Source organism: Equus asinus, chromosome 12 (assembly GCF_041296235.1).
Source record: "Equus asinus isolate D_3611 breed Donkey chromosome 12, EquAss-T2T_v2, whole genome shotgun sequence".
Lineage (NCBI taxonomy): Eukaryota > Metazoa > Chordata > Mammalia > Perissodactyla > Equidae > Equus > Equus asinus.
In genome coordinates, this window is record NC_091801.1 from 54,450,336 (window position 1) to 54,471,823 (window position 21,488).

Consider the following 21,488-nt stretch of genomic DNA (forward strand, 5'->3'; position numbering starts at 1 on the left):
ACTAATTATTAGCGAAATGCAAATCAAAACTACAATGAAATATTACCCTGTATTAGTCAGAATGGCTATAATCACCAAGACAAAAAACACAAATGTTAGAGAGGATGTGGAGAAAAAGCAGCCCTCATACACTGCTGGTGGGAATGCAAGCGGGTGCAGCCACTATGGAAAATAGTGTGGAGATTTCCCTACAAATTAAAAATAGAAATACCATACAATTTAGATATTCCACTACTGGGTATTTATCCAAAGAGCTTGAAATCAACAATCCAAAGAGACTTATGCACCCCTATGTTCACTGCATCATTATCCTCAATAGCCAAGATGTGGTAGCAACCCAAGTGCCCTGCTATGGATGAATGGATAAAGAAGATTTGGTACATATACAATGGAATACTACTCACCCATACAAAAGACAAAACAGTCCAATTTGCAACAGCATTGATGGACCTTGAGAGTATGATGTTAAACAAAATAAGCCAGACAGAGAAAGACAAATACTGCATGATTTCACTCATATATGGAAGATAAACAAACACATGGACAAAGAGAACAGATTAGTGGTTACCAGAGGGGAATGGGGCTGGTGGGTAAGCAAAAGGGGTAAAGGGGCACATATATATGGTGACGGATAAAAATTAGACTAGAGGTGGTTAGTACCACGTAGTCTGTATAGAAATTGATAAATAAAAAGGTACACCTGAAATTACACAGTTATAAACCATTATGATCTCAATAAAATAAAAAGAACAATATATTTATAATATTAAATGTAAATACTATGTAATTTGTGTTTTCTATTCTATTAAAAATATTTTTTAGTTGTGTGTGTGTGCGTGTTCACAGATAAATGACATTTGTTGAGATAGAGCTACTGGGATGTTTGCCAGTTCATCCTTCATTCAACATTCAAAAAGCATTTAATGCTATATAGACCACCTGTAGAGAATTGTGCCTGGGAGCATAAAGACAAAGATAAATAAAACGCAATCTCTGTGTCCCAGAAGGTCATAGCCTAATAGTAGAGAGATAGATACACACACACACACACACACACACACAAGTGCACACACGCATATATTACAATGTGATGGGATAATTGAAATAATGGGTGAAAAAACAAGGTGCAGTGTTATCACATAAGTTGTAGTGAGCAAATCTATTTGGCAGAGTCAGAGAAGAGGTCTTGAAGGGGGTAACATTTGCAGTGAGTAGGGTATTACTCAGGGTAATTGTATTGAAGGGTAGACAGGAGTTTTATAAATTGAATAAAGAACTACAGGGCATTCTTGATAAGTCAAACATGAAACACATCTGAAATAATATCAAGTCTTCAGTGTGATACTCACAAGTAACATGATTAAATACTTACTGTGTGTGTCAGGCACTGGTCTCAGTGCTTTATATGCATTAACTCAATTATCCCACATCAACTCCATGCACTGCTATTATCATCATTCCTGTGTTACAAATTAGGAAACCAAAGCACAGAGAGTTTAAGTAACTTGCCGAAAGTCACACAAATAATTTGTGGCAGAGTTGGTTACAGCAGGATGAAGGAAAAGTGGAAACCCAGGCTGTCTGGCCTCAGGACTCATGCTCTTCACTAGTAGACCATACTTTCTAAAATATAAGACTCGAGGAAGTACAGGTATAAAATTAAGCTTATAATGATCATGGATGGTGCTCTATGCTAAAGAACTTGAACTTTCTTCAGTTGGTTACAGAGAATCATTAGGAGGTTGGGCAGATGGCTGTCTAGAGATTAAAAAATTGGGCTGAATTCGTGTGTGGGGGAACGTAAACAAAAGCAAAGAATAACCTGACTTGCATTTGAGAGAGACTTTGGCAGAGCTCTGGATGAGAGGTCTGAGAGGCCTGAGGCTTAAAGCACAGAGGTCACTGCAAAGGCCGACACGAGAATTAATGGAAGTTTGATCTAAAACATAGTCAGTGGAGACAGAAAAACAGGAGAGACTGTAAAAACATTTAGGAGATGGAACTGATTGCATCAACAGTGATCAGTGAGTTGCGAGGAACCAGGGAAAGGAAAGAATGAAGGTGACCCTTGTATTTCCCGTTTGATTCAGAATTCTCTTCCACTCTAAGATCCTATGGTTAATAAAATTCAAATGAAAAAAATGTTATATGCCATTAAATTCATTTTTAAAAAATGTGAGAGGGGAAAAAAACATTTTATTCAATCGGTGTCTGTAGGTCTTCAATTTACAAGGTATAGAATAGAGTAGAATAAATTCAAATACTTTTCCTTGATCCTTTCTATATACAACTAACATAATTCAACTTAACTTATTGCTAGAAGTTGGCAAGATTTTATTTTAGTAGAACTTATCAAATGGAGGATAGCTTTAATTTAAAAGACTGTGACAACTTTTTTTAGTCATATTAAGTTATTAAAAATCAATATTTTATTGTGCCACTAAAATACTTTACTTGTAAGGTACAATTTAGTATACTGAAACTGCACACACTTCGATCACTTAAAATTAATTCACTTCATCACTTCCCATAAACTCCAGCTAGAAGATAGATGAGGCTTGTCAAAGAAGTTCAGAGAATTCCCAAGGTAAAATGGTTTATATTTCATACTCCAGTATTGGGGGAAGAAATAATGATCTATACAGGAATAGGCCAAAAACAACTAGCCTGACCCTTTCTTCAAATTTGTTTGTGTTAGGAGGATAACTTGACAACCACATCCATTAATCTGGAGGCTGCATCATGGTGAAAAAATATTTTTATAATAATTAAGACACAGAACCATCATGGACTTAAACCCTAATTTTGCCATACACTAGCTGTTTAGTCAAGGGCAAGCTACTCGATCTCTGTAAACTTCTTTATATACAAAATGGGAATAATAATAGGTTCTTCGCAGAATTATTTGGAGGATTAGCAACAGTGTATGTAAAGCACCTCACACAGATATCCACCTGATACTAGATAGCTAGGCAGCAGACGGTTTTGCTAACACTACGTAGGAATGGCCATCATATGTGTAGTTCCACTTCACTCTGAATGTCTTACTGAATATTTCCCTAACCTTTGCTCTGCATATTCAATACCAGCATCAAGAAAACCTAAGGGCTCCATCTTTGTGTACATGGAATGGTGATCTCCCTTCCTGTATACCCTGGTGAGACAAAAGAATTTCTTCTGGAATATTTTTTCACCTGGCTGTGCTCGCACGTTGGAAAAAGTTGAGGTTAAGTTAGAGATGGGCAGGTGCCTTGACACCCAGTCAGTTGACCAAAGCTTTAGACTAAAAGATCCAGTTATATATTTGGTTTAGCTGAAGGAATTTGCATTTTGACATCTTTCCTTGTCTACCTCTGTTTTCTATCGTTTTGAGTGGAAGTGGCAGGAAACATACTGGAGAAATCTAATAAAAGTTGACAATTACTTGTCCCACTTTGTGGTCATAGCAAAACCCTATGTGCAAAGTAAATGTTAACGCTTCTCATTTCTTGGGTTCTTGGTTGTGAAATTTCAATCATATGGGCCAGTTACTGATCCCTTGCTTGCAAGTGCTGTTTCTTTGAGGCAAAAAACAAAACCAAGTTTTGAGATTAGGATAGCATCCAATAAAAGAAAAAAAAATTCCCTAAGAAAACAAACCAGAAGCTTCTTGGAGTCAGCCCCCACTAGACTGTTAGGAAAGCAAGTGGTAGAGCAAATGTTGTTAATCCTATTCCTGCTTTGTATCTTTGACCATTTAGGGGATAAAGAAGTGAATCTAATGAGGTTAAAAATCCATTTTCAACCCTACAAGTGATGCATTTAATTTGTCAGGATGTAAACCAGCAGGACCTCTCAGCATGATTAGTAGTATAATCCTGTCCATAAAATATTCTTCCTTATTCTGCCAAAGAAGTGATGGACCTTCCTAAGGTCCAGCTCACCAACTTGGCAGCCGAGGCCCCATCCTGCTCAAAGTTGGTAAGTCACACACCCAGACACAACCCCTGACATTCCTTGGGGAGGAAGCAAAGCTTAATTTAGATAATCCCCCTTGCAAAGTGTATTAGCTGATCCAAACCAGACCTGGCCGACTAAAGGCATGTTGCTTCTACATTTCAGAGATGCTTCAACGTAGAAATAGCTTCTTGTCGCATTTGGAGGATTAAGATTCATTTAAGGAATAGGTAGGGATGATCAATAAACTATTTTAAAATATACAAACAGCTTCATGTTTGCCTTTGACCTTTCATCTACTTAAATAGTGGGGGGAGTACATTTCTTTGTTATTCTAGAAAGTGCTTGGCAGAGTTCCTCTGATTCCATTTCACATATGAAAATAAACAATAACAATAAACAGAATAGGGAAAGTATGCTGTGTATCACAAATGGATACTTTTGGTTTATAGAAAGAAAAACACTTTTGTCTAAGTGGTTCATGGAAGAATATGCCTGGGTTAAGCACAGATGTTCCACCACCACTCTATTACACACATTAGACCCTTCAACGGAAGACACTCTATAGTCTAGAGATACGGCAATGGAGGGAGATAGAGCACATTGATAGAAAGACACCCCCAGGAACCACATGTGAGGTAATGTCAAACTTGAGGGTCAAAAGAAGAAAGGGGTGTAGAGTAGGAGTGAAAAATGCATGTAAGTTTTTGTCAGTATGAGCAGAGAAATAAATTTCAAATTAAAACTGAACTCCCTGAATTGATTGTGAAATACCTATATTGCTGTAGAAGAGAATTGTTATAATCCTGAAAAAATTATGACTAGCAATAAATGAGATGATTTATATTTTTAAGAAAAGCTGAATTTTCCTTAGAAATTAGAATTCAATGAGAAAAAAATTCATCAACTAAAGCATGTATGTATTTATGATCAGGAGTCAGCTTCCTCTGAGAGGTTGTGGCACGTGCAGAAGCCCCTTCTACTGACCTACAGCCCTTTTGAGAGCTCAAGCCTTGACTCAGCTTTACTGATGGAATAGAGAAAACTTTCAAGCAATTTCCCTTAAAAAAAATCCCAGCATTTCATGGTGAGAATCCCATGGTAAAAAATGATGTCAGGTGCCATAACAAGAATCATGATGGAAAGTCAAAAAACCCCCAAATAATATGAAACTAAGGTAGAAAGGATATATTTTTTAGAAAAGAAGAAGAGAGAAAAAAAGAAGCAAAGAAAGAATGAATATGAGAAGGAGGGAGGGCAAAGGAGACAGAGACAAGGAGAGATGAAGAGAGCTGAGTATAGGTGACACTTAAGAACAGCATTTATTTCCATAGTTAAGAGCGAGCCCTCTCAGGTCTCCCAGTTTTTTTATGGTATCTTGACAGCTAAAGTGTCAGATGTAGACCAAGAGATAACACATATCAGCTGAGGAAGAATTGAAGAGTGTAAATTCGTGCTGACAATTTTTTAAAAGATAAAACTTATGTGGTAACATACCTAGCAAGAGATGGATTAAAACCATCCTAGGTTACACCTATAAAATGAAATACCTTGCAGTTATTAAGAATGATATTTGAGAGATATTTTTTGATTAGAAAAGATATCTATCACCAAAAAAAGCAGGCTTCAAAACAGTATGTATAGCGTAACACAACTTTTTGTGAAAAATATATTTATATATAATATAGATGGACATATGTAGCTCTCTCAATGTTCTGGGATTGTGTTTTTTAATTATCTTTTGTGTACATTCTCCTTTTTCTACAGTTAATGTGTGTTATTTATATAATTATAAAAACAGCCTAAAAAACAAGGCAAAATTGTCTTTGTTTTATTTATTCATTCCTAGACAAAGCTTTTACCATATCATCTTGAAATACATGACTATAAACAGGGTTCATTTTTATCAACAAAGATAAAGCATGGTGGGACCCTAAATCAAGGGATGGTTAAAAAAAGTACACCTGTTATGTGTATGTGATGGTTACTGTGAAACTGCAGTAGGATAACGGGTACTTTTCAACAGAATTCTCAATTCCAGAACATTTCATCATGCAACCAGTTCAGGGTCAAGTCCTGTCAAGTTTATTTATAGCTCTACAGTTTACTCCATGACACAGGACAAAGAAAATAAATGCAAACTTAGAAACACAAGTCATAGAGCATGAGTGACTCCTTTCAGAATCGAAACCAACAGCCAGGTTTATCTTCTTCATGATGTAAAACCTTACTATAATTGTTGTCACTAAGGTCTACTTCTAGCATGAAGTTTGGGAAATCCTTCTAGGTTGCACATAATGTGCTACACTGAAAAGAGCAGGACTAAGAATGTAGAAACCTGGATTATATTCCCCATTCTGCCACTAGCTAGCTGTGTGACCTTGGACAGGTCACTCATTTCCACTGAGTCTGTTCCCTCATCTGTAAAGTAAGAGGAGAACTAGCAGTCCTCTTAGGTGCCTTCCTGGTTTGGAATATGGTGGAAACTCTAGTTCCACCAACACAACGGTATTTAACTAGTATCTAGCAACACAATGGTCTTTAACTCAATATAACGAAAGTTCTTCAAGTCATCCAAATATCCAGAAGAAAGTGCAGTTAATATATACTATACTTGTCCTACAGAGGTTACTGCTTTGATTGAATTGTTCATCATGAATGTCAATGCCTTCAAAATAATATAGTCTATATGCCATCCCAGCTTTCAAGAACTCTAAGTCTCATATCACTTACTTGAGATGATTCATAGTTTATAAAACACATCTATAAAGCTAACCAAAGAAATTTATCATGTCCAGAATAAATGGCTTTAAACTGGGGGGAGCAAAAGAACATCTTGAACCAACTTTGCAAGTAAATGATTTTCTGGAAAAATATAAATTGCCTTTTTCTCTAGTGCAAGATCTCTGAATTCAACAATCCTGTAGCTTTGCTCAAGCTTAAGGGCCAGTAGAGTGATGATTCAAGCTACAGAGTTTCAGAGGCTCTATTCTCTATTCCTATATATTTTGATCCTGCTGAAAACTGTCAATATTTTGTGTCAGTGAATTAAATCATAGAATCAAATACAAGCATGCTTCGTTTTATTGTGTTTCACTTTATTTTGCTTTGCAGATATTGCGTTTTTTTACAAATTGAAGGTTTGTGGCAACTCTGCATCAAGCAAGTTTATTGGCGCCATTTTCCCAAATTGGCTCATTTCATATCTGTCACATTTTGGTAATTCTTGCAATGTTTCAAACTTTTTCATTATCATTATATTTGTGATTATATTTGGTGAGCTATGATCAGTGATCTTTGATGCTACTCTTGTAATTGTTTTGGGGCACCACGAATCATGCCCATATAAGACAGAGAACTTAATCAATAAATGTATGTGTTCTGACTCCTCCAACAGCCGGTTGTTCCCCCATCTCTCTCCCTCTACTCATGCCTCCCTATTCCCTGAGACACAACAATATTGAAATTAGGCCAATTAATAACCGTATAATGGTATCTAAGTGTTCAGTTGAAAGGAGGGGTCGCATGTCTCTCACTTTAAATCAAAAGCTAGAAATGATTGAGCTTAGTGAGGAAGGCGTGTCAAAAGCTGAGACAGGCCAAAAGCTAGGCCACTTGTGACAAACTGCTGGCCAAGTTGTGAATACAAAGGAAAAGTTCTTGAAGAAAATTAAAAATGCTATCCAATGAACACCTGAATGATAAGGAAGTGAAGCAGGCTTTTTGGTAATATGGAGAAAGTTGAGTGATCTGGATAGAAGATCAAAGCAGCCACAACATTCTCTGAATCCAAAGCCTAATCCAAAGCAAGGCCCAACTCTCTTCAATTCTATGAAGGCTGAGAGAGGTGAAGAAGCTGCAGAAGAAAAGTTTGAAGCTAGCAGATGTTGGTTCATGGGGTTTAAGAAAGCAGCCATCTCCATAAGATAAAAGTGCAAGGTGAAGCAGCAAGTGCTGATGTAGAAGCTGAAGCAAGTTACCCAGAAGATCTAGCTAAGCTCATCAATTAGGTTGGATACACTAAACAACTGATTTTCAATGGAAATGAAACAGCTTTCTATTGGAAGATGCCATCTAAGACTTTAATAGCTGGAGAGGAGAAGTCAGTGCCTGGTTTCCAAGCTTCAAAGGACAGGCTGACTCTCTTGTTAGAGGCTAATGCTTCTGGTGACTGTAAGTTGAAGCCAATGCTCATTTACCATTTCAGAAATCCTAGGTTCCTTAAGATATGCTAAATCTACTCTGCCTGTGCTCTATAAATGCAACGCCAAAGCCTGAGTGACAGCACATCTCTTTGCAACATGGTTTACTGAATATTTTAAGCCCACTGTTGAGACCTACTGTTCAGAAAAAAAGATTGCCTTCAAAATATTGCTGCTCATTGACAATGCCCCTGGTCAACCAAGAGCTCTGATTATGTACAACAAGATTAATTTTGTTTTCATGCTTGTTAACACAACATCCATTCTGCAGCCCATGGATCAAGGAGTAATTTCGACTTTCAAGTCTTATTATTTAAAGAATACATTTCATAAGATGATAGCTGCCATAGATAGTGATTCCTTTGATGGATCTGAGCAAAGTAAATTGAAAATCTTCTGTAAAGGATTCACCATTCCAGATAATGTTAAGAAAATTCATGATTCATGGGAAGAGGTCCAAATATCAACATTAATAGGAGTTTGGAAGAAGTTGATTCCAACTCTTCTGCATGACTTTGAGGGGTTCAAGACTTCAGTGGAGGAAGTAACTGCGTAAGTGGTGGAAGTAGCAAGAGAACTAGAATTAGAAGTGGAGCCTGAAGATGTGGCTCAATTGCTGCAATCTCATGATAAAACTTTAATGGATGAGGAGTGGCTTCTTATGGACTAGCAAAGAAAGTGGTTTCTTGAGATGGAATCTACTCCTGGTGAAGATTGTCTAAATGACAACAAATAATTTAGAATATTACATGAACTTAGTTGATAAAGCAGTGACAGGGTTTGAGAGAATCGACTCCCACTTTGACAGAAGTTCTACTATAGGTAAAACACTACCAAAGCATCACATGCTACAGAGAAACCACTTGTAAAAAGTCAATCAATGTGGCAAACTTCACTGTCATCTTACTTTAAGAAACAGCCACAGCCATCTCAACCATCAGTAATCACCACCTTCATCCATCAGCGGCCATCAACATTGACGCAAGACCTTCCACCAGCAAAAAGATTACAACTCACTGAAGGGTCAGATGATCATTAGCATATTTTAGCAATAAAGTATTTTTAAGTTAAAGTCCTTACATTGTTAGACCTGATGCTATTGCACACTTAATAGACTACACTATGGTGTAACCATAATTTTCATGTGCACTGGGAAACCAAAAACGTCATGATACTCGCTTTACTGCGATACTCGCTTTACTGCAGTGGAATGGAATGGAACCACAGTATCTCCAAGGTATGCTTTGTAATTTTTGTAGATATGGTGGGATTTGAACAACTGAACATTAGATAAGTTAGCGTTAAAAGTTATAAAAAGCAAATATTTCAACAGTGTAAGCCACAGTATTAATCTTGTTGACATACTTGCTGTATTCACCTTTTGCTCTCCTTTCTTTTTATGTTAAAAATTAATTTGGCTCTATATTTCCTTTTTCTTGCAAATCACTTCAATTTTTTTTAAGAGTTGGCAGAGAGGTGAAGGATAGAAATAAGTGCATACATAACTATTTTTGGAATACAACAATCCTCACCTGTTTTTCTCATGAATCTTTAGGATTTCATTTGTCTGTTGAAGAAGTTGCTTCTCTAGTTTGTATGTTGATAATGAATTCTCCAGCAGTTGTATTTCAAGTCGAGAAGTTTGATTCAGTACCTTACGATAAAAGATAAAAACATTTCAAACTTCAATCACAAAGAGTAGAAAACAATTATTTGAGTTTTTTTATTTAGCTGTGTTTTCTTCTTAAATTACATTTCTTCCACACATTATTAAAGTAATTAATTAAATGGTCTACATTCTATTAATTAAATGGTATACATTCTATTAATTAATGCTTTACAAGTCTCTTAAACATATTTGTTTGAAATTGAGGTTGCGGTTGAACGAGAAAATTGAGTTGTTAAATCCACTTTCATATCTAAATTTTCGTGTCCCAAATCCCTAAGATATTCCACTGTACTAGTTGCTTTATATATATTATCTCCAATATTTACAAGTCCAAGATGAGTATTAGTACAAAGTCTTAGATATTGTGTATAGTTAAGAATAACTAGTAGGCAGGTAAAAATATGCCTGCCTCAATCTATTGCCTTAGAAAAACCAACTAGAAATGTGCAAATAACTCTTGACAGTTTAAACAGATTCATGATCATACATTTATTGAATATCTATCATGTTAGGTCATGTAAGCCTTTCCAGATGTCATATCATAGACATGGGCACCTGTTGAAGAAGGAATTGTTGTCGTCACTTTACAAATGAGGAAATTGAGGCTCAGAGAGAGGCCCAAATCCACACAGGAAACAAGGCAAGAATTAGGTTTCAAACTCAGACAGTGTGACTCTAATTCTGATGCTCTACACAGAAAGATAAGAAGAGGGAGAGTCAAACCATCCTGGGTCTTAACCTGAGGAGATGGAGTGACCAGGAGCCCAGATTGCACTGAAGGCAGATTGTAGTTATCCTTTCAACTGCACTACACTGGGTCCTCTAGAAGCTGTAAATGTTCGACTCATCTTGAATCACGAAGACTCATGATGCTAGTTAAGCTTTAATAGGACATGAATCTGTGAGCCATGAACCCAAACCTACACATCCTCCAAGCCAACATCACACACTCCATTCATAGAAGATGCCTTCAAACTGGGCTATTGCCCTTGTCTATCCCTGCCTCTGTCCTGTCCCCAACCCAGCTTCTTCCCTAAGGGAGGTACAAAGGGCAAAGGAGAAGGTATAATTAGTTTTAAAAACTCCTTCTGTCATTTGAAAACTTTTACAACCAACACAGCTTTCTTAGAATTACATACTGAAAGGGACCTGGGAAAACTTCTGGAAAGTCAATATCAGTCTAAAGGTCCTCCTCTAAAACGACACCATTAGCGCTGTCTTCCTTTTCTATAGCAGGTCTAAACTTGGGATTATATCAGATGCACATAGAAAACCTTTTCAAAATGTACTGACATGGCCAGGGCTGGGCTGGGGCTGGAGGAGATTGCTGGGGGAGGGGGTGTATTTGCAGGGGAGCAGGACAGGCACTAGGGTGAGATGGGACAGGAAATTGCCTCAGATGCAAAATTTAAAGAAGTGCCAAAAACTCAGTAATCAAGAAAAATGATATTTTAATGCAACATTTTAAAAGATCAAAATTAATACCAGAAAAAATCCATGTTGAACAGAATATCATTTTAAAATAAAGAGCAGTATCTGTTCCTGCACATGTATAATTCAGTCTTGCACAACTTTATCTCACTCCCTTCACCCTAGTCCCAGCCCTGTTGGGGGGTTTGGTGGGTAGGGCTGGGGGAGGCGGGTGGAGAAGAGAATGTTGAGATGGGGCATTTGTGCTTTAAAAATGTTTTAAGCTGCTATGACTCATTTACACAATTGTCATGAATATGGATCTAAAAGCCAGTCTCAAAGTTACTACTACTAATCAAACCTTATACTTGTGGACTATTTCAGAGTTTTAAAAAATATTTTCCTGTTCTGAGTTGTTTCATTTGAGGAAAAACAGGAACAAGAGAACTTGGGATTTGAAGATAGAGTTAGGAGCCGCCCAGAGGAAAAGATGTTAGAGAATGTAAAGATTGGGGATACACAGATAGCACTTTCAACTATTAAATGTATTTTTGTCCAGGGAAGTTTTCTGTTTGTTTTTCTATTAACTAGAATAACAATTCATAAAATAAATTATTATTAAAAACTACAAAATAAAATAGCTAAATAGGGGATGAGCCATCTGTATCTTTTGGTGACACTTAGAACAGTGCTTGGTACAGAGAAGACACTCGATATTTATTGAATGAACGAAAGGTACATTGTCTCGCTGAATCAACTGTATCATATGCCATTCAAGAAAACAGATTTTCTCCCTTATCCATGACACTCCCTAATCAAACTTCCTGATATTCTCAAATACCAAAATTTTATTTTATAAAAAACAGAAATTGTTCTTCTCCATGTCACAGAAGAACATGAGAGAACAATGAGAACACAATGGAACTGTCCAAAATTAAAAACAAAGCTGCCTATATATGTCTAGAAACTACTATGGCTCCTAAATTTCTCTACTTTATTTCTCTACTTTGCTACATAGCAACCAGAGTGATATTCTTAAAAACATAATGATTCAGGGTGGTGTTTATCAGTGGGAAACCTCTACGTTGATAGGAACCAACATTTTGAAACATGCTGTCTCAGTAGAAAGGGCCTAATAAATAAGATAATGTCATCTCTTACGTTAAATATGCTAATGGCTTCCCTTTGCAATTAGAATAAATTCTAAAGTTCTTAGCTTGATCTAAGAGGTCCCATGTGATCAGGACCCTGCTTACTTCTCAGATCTCATTTCCTGCCACTCTCTTCTTGTTCATTATGCGTCAACAATATTGATCTTATTTCTTCCACTCTAACATGCCAGATTCATTTCCACCTCAGGGCCTTTGCACTTGCAGTTTCCTCTGCCTGGAATGCCCACCCCTTACCAAATGAATAGCTGATTTCTTCTCATCATTCAAGTCTTGCTAAAGGAGGCCCTCCCTTGCTACTCTCTGTAAAGTAATTGCCCCATCATCTTCCATCAGGTCATCCTGTTTTATTTTTTTATGGAACCATCACTATCAGAAATCATCCTATCCATTCTCTCATTTGCTGTCTCTCTGTCCCATGAGGATGTCAGTTGCACAGAGGCAGAACTACTCCCTCTGGACCCTGCCAAATCTCCAGAGCCCAGTATAGGGCCAAGCACACTGAGCACTCAGAGCTATTTGCTGGGTGATAAGCTAGACAGTGGACAGTGAGTTGTTTTTCAGTTTGGGTAATGGTCAGAAAGAAGGTAAGAGGCCACATGAGTATCAAGCTGGACTTCAATTATTACAGCCCAAATCTAAAGCAGCATCTGAATGTGGGAGAAGGAGGGGGACAAATCTCAGAAGTCCAGGCTAAGTGTAGGGTTTCTCAAGCCAGTTTGAGCACAAATGCCAATCCCTTCTCTTCTCTCCCCATCACCTTGACTCAATAGCTGCTTTATTTCAACTCTCTCCACCGAAGTATTAAAATAGGCCTGAAGTTCAAAAGCAGGCAACTGAGAGAATGGCACAGGAAACCATGATAAATTGACCACTCTCTTGCCATGTGTCTATGGAACTTGCTGCTTAGCAATAATCTAAGTGTTCCATTAAAATGACAAAAGACATTTCCTTCTTTAGCTTAAACACATTCCAAAAGCACATCTCTGCAAAAAAGAAAGAAAGAAGAGAAAAGAAAAGAAAAAAGGAGAGTTAAGGGTATGTGAAGCAAGACCCCAAGGAACAATTTCAAATTTAAGTTTTCCAGAATATACCACAGAGTAAGGAATGCATAAGGCTTGAAACCGAGGATTTATGGACTACAAAATTTTAATTCTTTCTTTAAAAAAATAAACAAAACTTTAAAAATAAAAACTAGTTCCTCAAAAAAGGAAGTTAGAGAATTTCAGCCAGTTCCCCTTTAATACTTTTGAGGGTGCCTCTGATGTTCCTTAAGAGGGAAATCTCCCACAAAAGAAAGTTTCTTTCATTGGCATATTAACTTTGAAATCAGCCTTGTTTGTAAGTTTCTATTCCCTTTTATTTTAATTATGTTTTCCAAGTGAAAAATACAACACAATGTATGATACCTTGGCAATTAGATTTTTACAGAAGAATAAAAGCTGATAGATGTACAAGGAATGAGAGTTAGAAGATCACCATTTTACAAAATAAATGAAATAATTTATTTGGTCAGTGATGGGCAATGTGATAGGTCACTTGTTAATTTCCAAGGGGAAACAGACCACTGGAATGGAAAGCTAAGGAGGTGCCTACTCTAACCAAGTTAACACAGCATCACTGAGAGTGTGGCAAGCTGGCATTTGTGCCTCCTAATCAGATGCAATAGGAAGAAAGCAGTAATTTTACAAAGCACTGCTACCGCAATGTTTAACTCAATCTAATTGAGCCTTTAGAGTTAACTTCCAATTTAAAGAAACCATGGAGTATGGAACAGTAAATTAAAACACACTATAAAGAAATATTCAGACAAATTCAGAATATGTGACAGTTTTCAAAACAATTGACTCAGTTTATTAAAAGTCTCAAGAAAAAAAAGCAAAAGAATGCTCGAAATTAAAAGGGACTATTAAGTCTTGAAAAAGAAAATGCCTATAAAATTTTCAGTAGAATAACCAAGGAAATTTGAATGTGAAAATTAGATAATCTTAGAGAATTATGGTTAATCTTAGTTGTGATAATATAATACAATAATATATAATGAATATTATGTAATCATTTTATACAATATTTTATATTTTTATTATAAACACATATATAATATATATTTAATATAACGATAACCTCATTGGTTTATGGAGTTTAGTAGAGACGGAACTTATATTACAGATGTAGAAATTGCAGGTAGAAGTAACTTGCCCAACAGAGACAAAACACAGTAGTGTGAGAACGCAAGCCAGACAGATAGCCTGTCTCTGGAGTCTGGGTTCTTTCCTGCAGGCTCATGTAGCTGTGCACAAGCAGCTTCTCTCTGGCCAGGAAAGGTACCTCCTCTTAGTCACTGCCATCAAAGTGGTTTCTTTCAAATTACCACGAGTGCTTCTGCTTGTGCAGCTGATGGCTCCAATTTCTCCCCTCTCCCCACCCCAACACTAAACTAGCACTATGAGGCAGGAAAGTGACCAAATTTCTCATGCTCCTCAGAGTACAGAGAAAAATAAATTCAGCCAACGTTCTTAGTAGGTCAAAACATCTTTGCAGTAGACTGCTTCTGTTCCAAGTCCTATTCTGACCCATTAGCAATTTGTGGATATATATTACTATCAACACACAACCCTTAGGACATTGCCCTTGGTTTTGGGAGCATTGGGCTGAAATCTACAGAAATTAAGAGAGCAATATTAATTATTGTAATCATTTGACAAGTGTTGATTGAGAGCCTACTGTGTACTAAGTACTGTTCTAAATCCTAAGTATAGAGCAGTGAACAAGACAGATAAAATTCTTGTTCTCTAGGAGTTTGTATCCTAGTGCAAGGCTTGGCTAGCTTTTTGGTAAAGGGCCAGATAGTAAATATCTTAGTCTTGGAGGACCATATGGTCTCTGGTGCAAATACTCAACTCTGCCGTTGTATTGAGAAAGCAGCCATATACAATGTATAAATGAATGAGTGTAGCTGCGTTCAATAAAACTTTACTTACAAAAAGAGATGGCAGTTCAATTTGACCCGTGGGTCATAGTTCACCAAGCCCTCTCCTAATGGGCTATCAAACATTTTTTTCAGAGCTTGTGAGAAAATTAATTACTAGGTTATTTTCCTTGGATTATCCATTAGCAAATTTATTTTACTGCCATTTCAATTAGGGTAAAGTTAAATGATGATTCAACTATTCTCTCATCGAATTAAGGAGATCCAGTGGTTCAACATTGAGAGCTGCCTTTTCAAACCTATTTCTGCCTAGAGATTCATACTCATTGATTCAACTGTTCCAAAACAGCCTTAAATCTGTAATTGTATGACTAAAGTCCAAACAACAGGTGTGATAGTTTGTGACCTCTGAGCAGCAAATGATAAAATGAGTTTAGACATGCAGGAAATTTATTAAGGGAAATGCCTGGGAGAAAAAATTGGGAAGAAGCCAAAGTTAGCTAGGAGTGCCTTCCGATTAGGATGCAGGGCTAACCACAGTGAAGAAGAGAGGGAAGGAAGGGAGATTGAGTGGAAGTCCTCAACTGCAGGGCAGTTGTGAGAAAGTTTGGCAAAGCTGGTAGAGAGCCCTTAGCCAAAGTCATGTGTCAGCGGAGTCCTGTTGCTCCCAGGAGCAAGTCTGACTAAGCATAGCTGTCACAAAGTGTCTTGGCTGGAAATGGCCACTGATAATTGTGGCCTCTGCACCAATACAGTGATGGATTTCAGAGCACAGCAGCTGGGCCATTGGCCAATTATATCCCCCACAGTAGGAGATTGGAAAGGCGCACTTTTCTAGCTGTAAGGAAAGGCTCCATTGCTAATTAATTTGATGGAAAGTTAAGAAAGAAATGGTTTAGAAAAATTTCGCTACATTAACTCAACTAAGCTCACTGAGGATAAGGACTGCTTTACTTATTATTGTATTCTATATGGTAACTATTAAAATATCTTGCATTAAGGAGGTACTCAAAATACAACTTTTTAAATTTGATTAATTTCTAACATTATGGTTCCCACATAAATGATTGAAAATTGGAAGAAATTTAGGATCAGTGTCTAAGGGACTTCTCTATAGTTACACAACAAGCAAGTGGCAAAGACAACACTGGATCCTGGGATTACATGAGATGATGTGTAGACACACAGTAAAATGGCAACAATTGGTGGTACCATCAACAGCCGCAGAACAGCAGCAACATCTTCATCATTTACAGAAAACACTCAGCTGCTACTATTAGGTTCACATCACTTTTGCTTTATCTGGTTTCCATCTTATCCTCTGCTTGGACCCATTTAGTGTCCACAATCTTAGAGAGAGAAAGGAATCACAAGAGAGACGTCGTATAGATAAAGAGCTGGTAGAGCATTTAGACTCTGGTGCCAGACTGCCTGGGTTCAAATCTTTGCTTTAACATTTCCTAGTTCTTTCATCTGGGGAAAGTTTCTTCATCTTTCTGGGTTTCAATTCCACATCTTTGAACAAGGGATGGTACTCGCACCCACTCCATAGGATTTTTAAAAAATTATTAAATAGCTAAGATATGTACAATTGCTTAGAACAGAGCTGAGCACAGATTATTAGAGGTGAATTTTAATGTAGTTTGTCTTTTAGTGTGCCTTTAAATAACATTGGCCTGAGGAAGAAGTCAGAAATAAACTCACACTACAGGAAGGGACATGAATAATGCCTGACTTTAACCTCTTCATACTGCGCCCTTGGAAAGAGGAACTGGAAGAAGGGGAGATATTGGTACAAACTGATAACGGAGTGAGAAAAACACTGCAAGCTAGACTAAGGAGGAAGGACTGGGCACGGTGTTGGTTCCTGATTCTCACCACCATGGCCAGCTGGGTTGTTTAGATGTGCTCATTATCTGTCTCTTTTCTGACCATGATGCTTATTGAGCATGAGTATTTTTAAATGCCATTGCAGTAAAACTGTGGCTCTACCAACTTTTGTTAAGTGTCAGTTTGGAAGGTCAGTGGAGGACTAGAAAGTACTGAATTACTTATAACATTATCACGTGAAAGCTAGGGCACTAAAATATATTGCAAAACTATTGGCATGAATTCCTAAAATGACTGAGGACCTGAAACCAGTTTAGGAAAGCAGGATTTACCAACGTAAAACAAAGTACAGCGAATATGGGAGCAAAAACCTGAGCGCATACCTGGATAACTCGAAAGTATCTATTGTTTTATAAATGCTTATTACAAAAGAATAAAGTGTATTGAGATGAAGGAATAACTCAGGAGTCATTCTGTAAACTTGGCCCTGCATCGGGACTTGAGTGCACTCGAATGCTTATGTCTAAGTAGAACATGGCCTATTGCAAAGCTTCAAAAAAGCACCACGTGGGTACATGGTCACGAGAAAAAGTTTTGGAGCATCACACCTACACATAGAGTAGATAATCAGAAGACACTAAAATGAAGATGTAATGAACGCTAAAGATTCACTTCTTCAGGTCAGACATAGTTTGTCTGGGCTATTGTCTTCCTTCTTCACCTTTCTCTCATTGCCAGTTCTGGTGGATTTGTGATTTTTGAGATGTTTTCCAGGTTTCAGCTATCTTAAAATCCTTCTTGATTCATCTAATAAACTTTCGTTGGCCTTTAGTGTCTATTTAGGTTTACCTGCTCCACACAGGGAATTATTTTCTTTCTATGACTTTTCTGTACTATTTTCCATATTTTCCAAGGTACGTATCTCTCAACCTTAAGAATGAAGAACGTGTTATCTCTTAAAATCTTACTTGGCATTCATCTTAACAGTCTGGAGACTAATATGATGACAATGGAAACTTTTTCCCCCCACAACTCCAATTCCCAGGTGGAAAGAGGACAAAAACAACTCAAGAGACTTTTGGGGATGGGAAAAATAAAACAAAACCCTGCTACGTATATCATAAAACTTATTATAACAAAAATGCATAAAAATTTTAAATGTTCAATCAAGTAGGGTAATATTAATTGTGTATTTCAGTTTTTGAATATATATACAGCTTTGTAGGAGACGGTAAACATTCTGTTTTTTTTTTGTTTTTTTTTTTTAAGATTGGCACCTGAGCTAACAACTGTTGCCAATCATTTTTTTTTTCTCCCTGCTTTTTCTTCCCAAATCCCCCCAGTACATAGTTGCATATTTTAGTTGTGGGTCCTTCTAGTTGTGGCATGTGGGACGCCACCTCAATGTGGCCTGACGAGCAGTGCCATGTCCGCGCCCAGGATGTGAACCAGCGAAACCCTGGGCTGCCGAAGCGGAGCATGCAAACTTAACCACTCGGCCACGGGGTCGGCCCCTAAACGTTCTGTTCTAATAAAAATAAAAGGAAATACACTCAGATTATTTATACCACAAGAAGCCAATGCTCATAGATCACCAAGCTTGCTTAGTGTGATGATAAATGATTATATAAAATATCATAATTTTTAGGGGCTGGCCCGGTGGCACAGCGGTTGAGTTCGTGCGTTCCACTTCAGCGGCCCAGGGTTTGCTGGCTCAGATCCCAGGTGCGGACATGGCACCGCTCACCAAGCCATGCTGAAGCGGTGTCCCACATAGCACAAATAGAAGCACTCACAACTAGAATGTGCAACTGTGTACTGGGGTGAGGGGTGGCACTTTGGGGAGAAGAAGAACAAAGAAAAGAAAAAGAAAAAAAGAAGATTGGCAACAGAGGTTAGCTCAGGTGCCAATCTTTAAAAAAAAAAAATGCTCTATCCATATAAATTATCATTGTTATTTCTCTTTAAATACCAACATATGATCTGTGATGCCATTAACACAAATGAAATAAAGCAGAAATAAAGTTGCATCTTTCTTTTGAATTTGTGTTGTTAAAATAATTAACAAGGAGGCCATTACAAAGTGGCTGTAATGCCTTGGTAACCCACATAAGCAAACTAAAGCCTAAGCCAGAGTCAATGCACTTGAATTCAAGATAATGAAACTTAAGAACAATCAATCACAAACAGCCATGGAGGCTTTCCTAAATAAGGCAGCCACTGAAGCTATAGCCAATAGAATAATTGTCTTGCTTTGCTTCTGCGTCTTCTCTGTTGAAACCTTTCCCTTAGCTCCTGCAGTAGAATGTTCATAATTACTTCTCATTAGGCACCGCCCACTTTGAATCGATGCTTGCTCAAATAAACTCTTGGAAATGTTAATGTGCCTCAGTTTATCTTTTGACAATATATTTCGTTTTGATTCCAGAAATCAACTGTATTGAGATAGAATCATTCTCTGGGTTTCTAAATGGTAACTGGAATAACTATTTCCATGGTTAAAAGGGGACCAAGAGATCATCTTCTTGTCATCAAAAATGATATTTTCACTGAACTGTAATGGTAGTTTTGTGCCAGTGATGACTGAAGGGAAATTTACTGGTTTGTACATAAATAACTACAACTGCACATAAATAAGTATGTCATTGTCCCTGGTAGGGTAATAAACATATATATGAAGATATATGTATATATATGGAGAAAGTTTTAATTGACTTCTCATTATAAAATCATGCTGAAGAAAAAAAAACACTACACATTCCTGATCAGTTTATTTGGGGTTTTCCTTCCTACCCACTGAATGCACAAAACCTGTGCAGGTGCAATTCTGGCTGGAATACTACCAGGGACAAAAAAGGACGGATCAAAAACGTACATCAAAGGTGTCGATTTGACCCAAATGGTTATTTTGGTTGACACATATCATATCACAGTTGGTAGCTGCAGTGTTTATTTGAATTTAAACGCTGATTAAGTCTTTTGCCAGTCCTGTTTTTGCAAACACATACAAAGCTAAATATGCCAACCCTCATTAAGTCAAAAGAAACACGCATAGCATGTCAGGCAGTCATTGTTGTTATTATCAATAAACAAAAATGTATATGTTTCACCAATCCCAGTGCTGCAATGTGCTCTGTGTTTATGTAGTAAGCAAAAGGAAAAATATCTTCCTGGTTAAGAGTTTGTCGACTCTGGCCCAGCGGAGTACCTGGGTCTCAACATCTGTCAGCTTTCTGGTCTGTTCTGCTGTCTGAGAGAGGAGGCTGGTTCCTATCTCGAGCATGGTGGCCGTGTGGTTCTGAACTGCGTTCTGCTGTATCTGGGCCATCTCCGACTTCATATTTTCCACAATGTAATTCTCAATCTGCAAGAGATAAAGGACAAAATACAGTACATTATAAGCAAAGCCTCTCAGTTGGAACACATCATATTTACAATGACAAAATAAGACACAGCTGGCAAATCTGCCATCTGCCAGGGATCCTCTGCATCTTCGGGAGTTGGGGAAATGGGAGCAGAGCACACAGGGATCCAGTTGCTAACAAAGTCCCAATATACTGATGCATATATGTTCCAAATCACAATCATCATGAAAATTTGCACGTGGATGGTGCTCTCTTGTTTTCAATGTCATCTCATTTAACCCTCACAGCAAAGATGTGAGAGTTAGGCACAGATGGCCTCATTGTTCTTTTTATTTTACAGCTGAGGAAGCAGAATCAGAGAAGGTCAATTGTGAGCCCAAGGTCACTCAGCAAGAATACAGCAGAGTTAGCACGATAATTTAAATCTAAATCTTGGTTCTCTGGTCTTTCCAATACATGATATTGATCACTCATCTCTGAGAAAAATTCAGCTTCCTGCTCCCATTTCTGTAATGATAAATAAAAGACCATGCTGGGTTAGGGGATGGGACAAGGAATGTGAGGAGGGCACATGCCCCAAAACAAGCCTTTAAGGGAATATTAAAGTATAGGCAACAGCATATGAAGTGAGCTGCAGAGCCTCAGAGCTAGCTAAAACCATTCTCCAGTGCTCCTTTGCAAGCTCCAAAATGGTATTGTAAATATAAGCCCATAAAGCAGCATTTGCCCTTCTCACCGTGGGTAACATTTAGTCCTTTATGGTGCCATCTTAGCAAATACTGTGATTGTAAAACAAATGGTACCACAGGGGCCAAGAAGAATTATTAAGTGACTTACTACAAGGGAGTCTGTTAGGTACCTGGCAGAATAAAGCTAAGCATATGCAGTGTTTGAAAAATATGGAGGAAGCCTGCACCTCCCTGTCAGTGCACTTAATTCTCCCCCACCACTGCGTGGTGACTACATTTTATTACTCAA

General features: G+C 37.6%; 1 protein-coding gene across 8 annotated transcripts in view; it reads right to left on the reverse strand.

Moving 5' to 3' along the window:
• Positions 1–21,488, reverse strand: part of ANGPT1 (angiopoietin 1) — a 240,844-nt gene that overhangs the window by 83,736 nt on the left and 135,620 nt on the right. For all 8 annotated transcript variants that reach the window (XM_014855264.3, XM_014855263.3, XM_070481479.1 and 5 more), the window contains exons 2-3: positions 20,354–20,509; positions 9,671–9,792 (exon numbers count right to left, since the gene is read on the reverse strand). In XM_014855264.3, coding sequence (XP_014710750.1) covers positions 9,671–9,792; positions 20,354–20,509 — 278 coding nt within the window. The remainder of the gene's footprint in view (positions 1–9,670; positions 9,793–20,353; positions 20,510–21,488) is intronic.